This window comes from Poromitra crassiceps (assembly GCF_964638095.1).
Source record: "Poromitra crassiceps genome assembly, chromosome: 12".
In the NCBI taxonomy this organism is placed as follows: domain Eukaryota; kingdom Metazoa; phylum Chordata; class Actinopteri; order Beryciformes; family Melamphaidae; genus Poromitra; species Poromitra crassiceps.
Window position 1 is genome coordinate 2,465,475 of NC_139632.1, and position 11,365 is coordinate 2,476,839.

General features: G+C 43.3%; 1 protein-coding gene across 2 annotated transcripts in view; it reads left to right on the forward strand.

Annotated features, from left to right (window-relative positions):
- elovl1b (ELOVL fatty acid elongase 1b) overlaps positions 1 to 11,365 on the forward strand; it is a 43,399-nt gene extending 32,034 nt beyond the window's left edge. For both annotated transcript variants that reach the window (XM_083647976.1, XM_083647977.1), the window contains 7 exons: positions 6,710 to 6,800; positions 6,917 to 7,107; positions 7,747 to 7,827; positions 7,934 to 7,990; positions 8,977 to 9,082; positions 9,412 to 9,548; positions 10,523 to 11,365. In XM_083647976.1, coding sequence (XP_083504102.1) covers positions 6,740 to 6,800; positions 6,917 to 7,107; positions 7,747 to 7,827; positions 7,934 to 7,990; positions 8,977 to 9,082; positions 9,412 to 9,548; positions 10,523 to 10,837 — 948 coding nt within the window. In that variant the 5' untranslated portion in view covers positions 6,710 to 6,739 and the 3' untranslated portion in view covers positions 10,838 to 11,365. The remainder of the gene's footprint in view (positions 1 to 6,709; positions 6,801 to 6,916; positions 7,108 to 7,746; positions 7,828 to 7,933; positions 7,991 to 8,976; positions 9,083 to 9,411; positions 9,549 to 10,522) is intronic.

Genomic DNA, 11,365 nt, shown 5'->3' on the forward strand with positions numbered 1-11,365 from the left:
CTACTCGCCCTACGTGTGGGGAGTATGTGTGCTCGGCTCGGGGTCCGCGGCTACAGATGAAGTTAAACTCTCACAACATTTATTTTCTGAGAAATGGTCCTGTGACACTTGAATCATGATCATTGAATGTTTGTATGATTCATATTTTTTGTGTATTAATGTTCCCAAATGTCTGATAACATCAGTAGCTTAACTTGTTAGCTAATCTAAAGCTGTCGGACATTTTGGGCTTGTTAATCCCACGTGCCCGACGTACAGCCAATCACAATGCGTGCGCGAGCCGATCTTGTAATGTAGGTGAGCAGATCTTGTAGGCGAGCAGATCTTACACGCACATCTGCAGCAGGTGTGGGCACTTGTCTCCCAAAATGTACTTAAGCAAGGATCAGAATTGACTTAAATTATTGGCATAAGTTGCCTTATTTACTTTACAACCATTGTGTGTGTGTGTGTGTGTGTGTGTGTGTGTGTGTGTGTGTATATATATACCGTAAATTCCGGACTATAAGCCGCGGCTTTTTTCCCGTTTTTTGGCCCCTGCGGCTTATATAACGGTGCGTCTTATCTATGGATTTTTTCAGAAAAAAAAAAAAAAAAAAAAAAAACTCTCTTTTTTAGCACTCTTTCTAACTATAAATCCACTTCTGTTTTAATTTCCTATCTTGCCCTCTTTTCACCACACCGCGGACACTGTGTGCACTGTAAAAATAAACAACGGTGGTGTTGTGTTATGTTGTTTTGTTGAAATGTTACGGTAATACGGTAAATGGGAGCTTCCTCAAACAGCCATCTCTTTCCCGACAATCCCCTCTGTGCGTGACCACTTACATATGGTAATTACGGTAAGCAAACGGCCACAAGCCCATCAACTCCCTCCCCCGACTACCAGGAGAAAATCACAAACTTCGGCGAATTCACACAAAGGAAGATCAAGGAATATTCCATCGAACCGGAGCAGATCATAAATATGGATGAAGTGCCTTTGACGTTCGACCTGCCACTCACTCGGACTGTTAACAAGAAGCGCCCTGGAGGATTCTTTCACCAAAAAAAAGCTTTGCTCGTTCTCGACAGCATGAGAACGAGCAGTAGATGATCATGAGGTGGTTTTTCAGACGTGTCGATATAGCAGTTTATCGCAAAAGTGTAATGGAAACACATTTTTCGCATTTGCACGTCATGTGACCCATATTATCCCTTGGAAAAGGAGCGGAAAATAAGTTTGGTAAGTAAGGTTCGATAGCCGTGTCAAAACCTCCGCAGCAAGTGGAAAACTTTGAAGCAATGCTACCTAGCAGAAAGACGAGTGTTGTGCAAAAGCGTAGCCGGGCAAATTAGATAATGTTTAATGGCAGAAATCGGTCCATGGTGACAGCAGGCTGCCTGTGTGCGCGCATTTGGCACAGCGGCGAGATGAGAGGATGAAAAGCACTAGGGCTGTGCCGATTCACTTATCTCCCGATTCGATACTATCACGATACTTTGGTGCCGATTCGATATATATTGCGATTCACGATTATTGCGATTCTACGATTATTGCGATTCGATATTACGATTTATTGCGATTTTTGTTTATTTTTTTCTTTTCTTTTTTCAGTTTGTTTGCTTTTTTACACTAGATTAGAACATGGGAAAAGTTGAATCATACACTAGAGACTGTATATTATATATCATGAGTAGGGCTGGGCGATATAGTTAAAAACAGGGGCGGACTGGGATCATAATTCAGGCCGGGCATTAGATACCAAACAGGCCAGGCCGATATGGGCCAACGCGCGTGAAATTTGGGCCGTTTGAAGCCAGATTTGGGCCGTTTGAAGTCCAATTTTACAATGAGATGCACCCACTTTAACCCTGAAGTGTAATTATTACTTCAGACTAACTAATAAAGTAATAAAACCACTAGTAAACCAGTAGGCGGCGCCTAGCCTGCTGTTCAGTGAGTGGCCTGACTGCAAGCACCAAAAAAAAAAAAAAAAAAAAAAAAAAAAAAATTTTTTTTTTTAATTTGCGATTATCGATTCTGGAATAAAAGATCGATCCAAAAAATCGTGACATTAAAAATCGCGATACTTAGGTGAATCGATTTTTTCTCCCACCCCTAAAAAGCACACACTGGTGCGGTGGTGCTGTCTGAAGTGAATACAGTGACTGTGAGTAGGCTAATACATTGCACACGTTTCAGGTGCAATTATAGAACCAAATCAGCCTTTTCCCCCCTCCATCTCTAAATCGGACCAGTTGTAGGCTATTAGGCTACCTTTTTTCCTCTGCCTGTCGCGCTGACTGCATTCACGCAGCCAGCAACATTTTGCGACTCATTTTCTTTTGAATTGATAATCAGGCTCGTTTATATGCATTGTAACTTCATGTTGGGATTTCCATTGACCATTGGTTGGATTTGAGCATGCAGGGGACGGGATATGGGGCAGATCCCCGTGCGTAATCACTGTGGCAGCTGCTGCAACGGGGAATCACTCAAACGCAACTTCAATGGAAACGCCTACAAGTCGCAATTGTACATTGTCGAAGTTGTAGAAATATCGCAATTCTTTTGCGAAAAACTGTAATGGAAACACAGCTATAGATGAAGAGGAGTTCGTTGGTTTTGAGTGACAATGAAGGAGAGAGGAGAGTGGTTGACGAAGCCACCCTGAACCTGTTCGTTTCCGACACTGAAGATGAGGACTTTGGTGGTTTCAGTACGCAGGAAGAAGAGGAAGACGAGCATTAGTGACTTGACTTCTCTGGTTACAGGTTTGCTGCACATGTAGCCTATTGTTGTGTGATTTTGTCTGGGGATTAGTGACCTGACTTTTGTTTTGTTTTGTTGAAATGTTAATAAATGGGAGCTTCCCCAAACAGCCATCGCTTTCCCGACATTCCTCTCTGTGCACGAACCCTTTCATATGGTAATTAAACATCAAAACACCCGCGGCTTATAGACCGGTGCGGCTTATAGAAGAAAAAAATAGTAAATTTTGGTCCCGCGGCTTATACACCGGTGCGTCTTATAGTCCGGAATTTACGGTATATACACACATACATACATATCAATATATGTATATAATATATTTTTTACATCAGTACTTTTGCGTGGAATACCTTTGCCAGACAAACACAGATTGGATCATGTAGACAGGCACATGATGATAAATGAGGCCCCAGAAATGTCCCTTTCTGCTGTTGGGTTCACAGAGTTGGGTTCTGTCTTGCCGTGGCGCTGACTTTTGGCCCGGCTCCCGTACTTAGCGGTCCTTGGCGGGCTCCCGTACTTAGCGGTCCTTGGCTCCCGTACTTAGCGGTCCTTGGCTCTCGTACTTAGCGGTCCTTGGCTCCCGTACTTAGCGGTCCTTGGCTCCCGTACTTAGCGGTCCTTGGCTCCCGTACTTAGCGGTCCTTGGCTCCCGTACTTAGCGGTCCTTGGCTCTCGTACTTAGCGGTCCTTGGCTCTCGTACTTAGCGGTCCTTGGCTCTCGTACTTAGCGGTCCTTGGCTCCCGTACTTAGCGGTCCTTGGCTCTCGTACTTAGCGGTCCTTGGCTCTCGTACTTAGCGGTCCTTGGCTCTCGTACTTAGCGGCTCCCGTACTTAGCGGTCCTTGGCTCTCGTACTTAGCGGTCCTTAGCGGCTCCCGTACTTAGCGGTCCTTGGCGATGGCGTGCGGCCGTCCTCTGTGGGATGAGGGATGCCCTCCTCCTCCTCCCCTCCACTGTCAGGCCATGTCTGCAGCTGAGGCAAAGCATCCTGGAGGATGTTTGTGGGGACAGGAACCAGCTGCTCTGTCCCTTAAAACCCATAGCAACTGCCAACAAGAATGTTGGCAGTTGTTGGAGAATGTTCGATTGGAATGCCATGGGCTCAAACACGGACAAACCAGGATGGAATCTGACTAAACATCTCAAGGACTGTGTGTTTGATTGAGAATGTTTGATGCTGTGGTGACAGGGATGAGTTGCTCTGTCCCTTAGCCTCATAAGCCTCCATTACTTACTCAATTGCATTTCACTCCTGCTGAATCAGGAAATGCCAGAAAAATGCACCTCTTTCAAGGCATTCATTGGTCACTTGTGATCACTAGCGAGTCACGAGCAATGAAATAAAGATGGGATTCTATTTGAGTCAGAACTATTTCTGTAATTTGTGACTCTTAAAGGAGGAATGCAGCTGCATCTCTGAGTTTAATGTTGTTTTAAAGCACTGGTGTAGCCAGACTTGGCACATTGGGTGTGCCACAGAAATACAGGGTGTGCCAGGGGGTGAACCATTTGAAAAAAATAATAATAATAATAAAAGGGCATTTTCAAGCCAGATTTAGAGGAATATTAAGATAGGACCATATGACCATAACCATCAATATTTGCTCCTTTTCGCACTCATTATTAGCAGATAGAAGCAGTCAATTAAATTGTATCTTTTGGCGATATGTAAAACCACTTTGGTATCTCAAAAAAGTCTCACCTACTTTTTCCAAAGTGTGTTCTAGTCGGGAAAGAACGCAAGTTTGGTTGGCATGCAGGTTTGTCTACTGCAGAGAGATCTGTAGCGTTCTCAGTGTCCTCTGACTGCTGCTGCACAAACCACCGGTGTGTTTTTGGCTGCGTCCCCCCGCTGTTATTAACGTCATTGTTTCGGCTGCATCATCTTCATCATCGTCTGTCTCTCCACTCTCCACCACCAATACAGGTGCAGGAACAGGTGCACTACAAGCCGTGAAGCCGCACTTGTTGAGGGGGAGGGCGACGAGTCATCTTCCTCGTCAATGCGATGTTTCTTGCCTTTGTGGAAAAAGCTTACAAGCGAGCTCTGTTTCATGTCTTGCACAGAGGCAGAGGTCAGCGGACAGTTGGACACTTGACACCTGATGTGTTTTGCAGACAAACAAACAAAAAACTTTATTCCCCCCCGTTGTCTTTGGGTGTGCCAGCTGCCTCTTTGGGTGGCACAGGCACACCCGTGGCTACGCCATAGTTTTAAAGTCAGGAATGGCCCACCTCCTAATCCATGATGTCATAAGGCCCACCTCCTAATCCATGATGTCATAAGGCCCACCTCCTAATCCATGATGTCATAAGGCCCACCTCCTAATCCATGATGTCATAAGGCCCACCTCCTAATCCATGATGTCATAAGGCCCACCTCCTAATCCATGATGTCATAAGGCCCACCTCCTAATCCATGATGTCATAAGGCCCACCTCCTAATCCATGATGTCATAAGGCTCCATGGAAACATAACGGGGAGAAAAATGGGAAACAAGGAATGGCACATACCCAATAGAGTACCGCAGGGATGAGGTATTTCTGTAGGCCAACCTGGAAGTGACATCGCGCTGGGTTTCCCTGGTCTGGAAATCAATGAGATTTTTGTTTTTGGTTAGATGCCTGAAATAAGGTTTGTGGTTAACATAAGGTTTATGCAACTGAGACCTTTGTGTTCAGCAAGATCATCTGCACAAATGAACACCACCTTTCATGATTGAAGCATAAATGTGATCACCAAAAAATGGTGATTTTCAGAAGACACTCAGGCACCTAACCAAAAACCCCATTCACGTCTAGACGAGGGAACCAGGTGACGCTAACTTCCATGTTTTAGGACTCCTGCGGCAGCGGCACTCTACGTATATAGAGTGCTGTTATAGTATATAGTAGGGGTGTCACAATATATCGTCCCACGAAATTTCGCGATAGTAAAACGTCACGATATGTATCGTTGAGATGAAATCTCATATCGCAAATTTTTTTTTTTTTTTTTTTTTTTTTTTTTTTTTTTTCAAAAAATAGACTAAGAAACGTCTTTGTTTGTTGAAGTTCAATGTGTGGAAAGTAGTTCAGTTGAACAAGTCTCTGAAGAGACACATGAGAAGTTATACAGGAGAGAAACCATTCAATTGAGTTTCTGGCAAAACTGTTTACTTGACAGGAAAAACTGAAGATGCATAAAAAATAGATTAAGAAAAGTCTTGTTGTTTGAGTTTGAAGAAAAACTGAAGATGCATAATGAGAATTTATACTGCTGAGAAACCTTTTAGTTCAAAGTAAATCTAAGTGACGGTGTAACTAATTCTATTTCAAGATAAGCCTTATCTCCAATCTCATGTTTTTTCTAGTTGTTATTGTAATAACAATTTCCCACAACAGCATGTTTTGTATTTGTGCATTTCAAATAAAATACTACTTTTCCAGTCATATATTGTCATTATTCAAGTTTAAAAAAATATTGTTAAAATCGTATCGTATCGTATCGTTATCGTGAACCCAGTATCGTGATACGTATCGTATCGTGAACTGAGTGTATCGTGACACCCCTAGTATATAGAGACTACCAATAGACACATGTATGCTATGGAACAATGTAATATAAAAAAAAGAAAAAGAAAAAGAGGAGCTGGCGTGCTCTGTCGTATGTGTGTCTGTTTGTTTGTTTGTTTGTATGCGAGGTGCTCTTGGTCAGGGAACAAATGAATAATATAGTGCCAGAGGACACTTACTTGTACAGTATCTCCCTCAACGAGTGAGACCACCATACTGTACAAGTAAGTGGCCTCTGGCACTATATTATAATGTCATATTTTAATTTGAATTGAGGGGCATTTCCTTTCTTTTGATTACTTTAAAAAAAATGTGGAAACATCTGAAACATAGAAATGTTAGTCGTATAAATGGATGAAACTATCTGCTTAGTTTCATGTTGTTTTCTCTCCACAGGTCATTTGGTGACGATACCAGAAGGCCAAAATGCTTCAGGAAATGAGCTCACACATCATGGATATCTATGACTACCTCTTGGCGGGAATCGGTAGGCGTCGTCTTGCCAACTGATATTTGTGACTAAATGCAAAAATCCGACTTGTCACTGTGCGCTTTGATGTTTTCATTGTTGATCTGGAAGTCGTTGTTGTTTTTTTCTTCTAGACCCACGGCTGAAGATATATCCACTGATGCAGAGTCCTGTTCCCATGACGGCCATACTGCTGAGCTACCTGTTCTTCGTACTGTACCTTGGGCCTCGCATGATGGCCAGTCGCAAGCCCTTCCAGCTAAAGGAAGCCATGATTGTCTACAACTTTGCCATGGTGGCCCTGTCCACGCTCATTGTCTATGAGGTACCAAACCCAGTCCCACATTAACACCATGTGGTGCCCCTGGGTGGCCCCCCCTCCTTCTACTTTACACATTTTTAATGAGTCCAAATTCGCAATAGCAGCAACCACATAATATGTGAATTTCCAAATCGCAGGATGGTAGGGGGGCTAGGGGAGCAGCCACAGCCCACCCTACTCTGCACCTGCCACCCTGCATTTCAACCTGCCCCCCCCTTTAGCCAATAGGCATGAACACAAACACACCTTTAGACACACACTTGACCTTTAGACACGCACTTGACCTTTAGACACACACTTGACCTTTAGACACACACTTGACCTTTAGACACACACTTGACCTTTAGACACACACTTGACCTCCGTGCCAAATTTCAGCCTCGTAGGGCGAGAAGCTACTTATCGAGCTGCTGGTCGCAGCGAAAAGGTGAAACTTACTTTGCCAATAAAGATTGGGTAAAGTGCAGCATGGCAGGCTCCGCCCCCTACAGCTCTGTTATTTGGCTTCACGGAGCTTGCCGACAGATTCCCGAGGCAAATGGAAAGTCTGGAGAGAGAGAGATTATTATTATGATTATTATGATTAAAGTCCGTCTCGAGAGAAGGATGACTAAAGTTCATTGTCTTGTTACTTCCTGTTAGTTCCTGATGTCTGGTTGGACCACGACGTACACCTGGAGGTGTGATGCAGTCGATACCTCTGACAGCCCTGAAGCACTACGAGTAAGTTCCCCCCACTCAAGTCTGTATGATTGAAATGACTCTGCACTTGTTAATAAGTTGCATCATACATGTTAACTCACTCACAAGTCTGTACGCTCTTCACTAGATGGTCCGGGTGGCTTGGCTGTTCTGGTTCTCCAAAATAATTGAACTTATGGACACGGTAAGGCCACACACACCAACATATTTTGGGAAATTCACCTATTTGCCATATTCCCGATAGTAAGATGAGGAGGATAGATGTCCTCCTCTTCTCTGTGTGTGCAGTAGAAAAGTATCTACGCGCCCCAGCTTAGCACAATGTTAGTTAGCTTAGCACAATGACTGGTAGTTCACGGGAATGAATCGCTAGCTTAGCCCTGTTAAGTCACCAAATATACATTCCAACAGCGCCAAAACGCTCAAATGCATTCATGGTGCATTCACCACGTTATGAAATAATGATGTCAAATGACAAGACATTGTAATTTGCCGGAACTTCGGGTTTTGTCAGGAAAGTACAGTACAGTACTTCCTTGTATTTGCTTAGAAAATTACAATGTCTCGTAATTTTGCATGATTATTTCATAACGGGGGGAGGGGTCGGCGACCTCCCACTATCCAATCAGAGAAATGTTTGTATTTTCTGGGAAACAGAAGGTCAGATCACGATGCCTGTCCATATGTATTTTTTCACCCCGAATCCAATGCCGCCACCTGTGAGTCTCTACGAGTTACGGCTGCGGAGATACGTCCGCTCTGCCTGCAGGGCTACAGGAGAGTTACTGACCAAACACTATTTCAGTGATTGCTGTCAGAATATCGAGCCATTTAACTTATTTTAACACAGAAACATCGCTGAATGCACCTTTAATTGGGGTAGGCTAGCGATTCCCGCAGACTATCAGTCATTGTGCTAAGCTAACTAGCATGAGGACATGTAGCTACTTTTCTGTTGCAGCAAAGAGAAGAGAATGTGCTCATCTTACTATCGGGAATATGGCAAATAGGCAATCTCCCAAAATGTCGGCGTGTTAAGACACGCACGCACGCACGCACACACACACACACACACACACACACACACACACACACACACACACACACACACACACACACACACACACACACACACGGCTTTAATTGGAACATATGCTCTCTCTGGGTCAGGTGTTCTTTGTATTGAGGAAGAAGGACAGTCAGGTGACCTTCCTCCACATCTTCCACCATTCCCTCATGCCTTGGACGTGGTGGTGGGGAGTTGGCTTTGCTCCTGGTGAGTGCACATCGAGAGATGTCTGTCATATTCTACAATCTTTGTTTGGTACAGGTCCCCGCGAAAATCACACCATAATAATTTCAATATGTTTTACAAAGAAAAGCAAATGATGTAAAAATGATCATTCCCTCTATTAGCAAATCTCTATTAGCAAATCATATCGCAATTGCAATATCGGGGAATTTTCTTTCTTTCTTTTTTATTATTTCCACCCAGTTTTAACAATGAAGGCTGGGAGACCGTTCTCAGTCTCTAGTTGATCGAGTCTGAGAACTGAGTCTATGTAAGGGCAGGTGTTCTTTGTCTAATGTTGATGAATCCCCCAGGCGGAATGGGATCTTTCCATGCCATGGTGAACTCCACCGTTCACATCATCATGTACTTCTACTATGGCCTTGCTGCTGCTGGACCACGCTTCCAGAAGTTCCTCTGGTGGAAGAAATACATGACGGCCATTCAGCTGGTACGTTGAGTCTGGAGAAGCTTTCTTTGTTGCTCATTTATCAGTACATTTACATGGATAAAATTCCAAAACTTTTCCAAGAGTTTTCAAGGATCCATAACAGAATTTCCATGTAATGTCAGGCGGTGACTCTCAATAAATACCAGAAATTATTACTACACTGGACAAATAGGACACATCTCTTTAGATTGGATTTTAGTGCTTTGGAGTCACTGCATCACATTACGTGGGAGCTATTGAAATAAAACATGAATTTTCCATGAATATTAATATAAAATAGAAGAAGCACTAAAATCACCGCGCCGCACAAACATAAGAAACGTACGTGATAGTAAGTAAAAGGTCGTCATGCATCGACACATAGTGTATTAGAGTTACGTTACGTCAACAGTTAGAGAAAATACATTTGCCATTATGTTACATTAGGTGGAAGGTTATACACAGAACATTACTGTAACAATTAATTTCATTAAACAACAAAATTCCATGACTTTTCCAAAACTTGAAAGCACTAGCAGAATACCCGTCCAGTGTAGCATCCATGCAGAACGATGGAGGCTGCACAGCCATTGTGCAGCATCGCAAGTTCTGCCATTAATCTGCACAGCCATCGCAAATTTGGCCATTAATTGGCCCTAATTACCCAATTAAAAAATCTGGCTCCATTAGGTCACCCGCAGGGGTGCTCTTCACACTTCCTGAAAGATTCAGCATGATCGCACGTCAAATTGCACGTCCGTGGCCAAACACAATTTGCTCACTCATACACAGAGACTTTGCATTCTTATTATAGGATTTTACTCATTCCATGACTTTTCCAGGTTTTCCATGACTGTGGGAACCTTGACTGAGACTTTTAGTAGTCCTGTTCTTGAACCACAAACTGTGAAGTTAATGTCTCTGCTCCAAAGTCACTTACAGACATATTCTTGTATAATTATAGTACTGTTACATACTTTGCTTCTACCCAACAGACCCAGTTTGTCTTGGTATCTCTTCACGCTACCCAGTATTATTTCATGCACAGCTGCGACTACCAGTTCCCCATCATCATCCACCTCATCTGGATGTACGGAACCTTCTTCTTTGTACTCTTTTCCAACTTCTGGGTCCAGGCTTACATTAAGGGGAAGCGGTTGCCAAAGCACGACATTAAGCCGAGCCTGAACGGCAAGCATGAGACTGCCACCAGCAATGGTATCAAACACGAGGCCGCCAATGGCACCAGCCACGGCTCTACCCACCACGAGAACAGCAGCTCCCATACGGGCAAGATGAAGAAGGCTTAGGGTCTTTGGACGGAAACACCCAAGATGCATGACCGCGTGAGCCTGCACAAACGACCATGGATTCCAAAGATTATTTTGGCTGTGTTCCTTTTCCGGTTTTAAATTTTCAAAAATAAGATGGGGTTAATAAGATGGTCAATGATTTCCACAGTTGGGGTCCCACGTTCTGTTGTTCTGTTCATTTCTTGTTTGTTTGAATTGGGAAACCATCTACGGAACATGATGTATGAAGAGAAGATGTTTATGACATAATGTTATCTTCACTGATGTTGCCAACAACCTCATGAGTCAATATGCCCACGGTTGCATACCTATGTGAATACGTACCCCACTTGCCTTAATACCTACCCCGACCCCCACGGCCCAGCTGTGGACAGATGACTGTACAGTTTCTATCAAACTTGAATATGCCTTTTGTAAATAGTTTTTATCACCAAAACTAATTGTATTGGTATGCTTTATACTTTCTAAATTTTGTTACATTGTGTATTTAAAATTAAAATGCCAATAAATTTAATTTACCTTTTG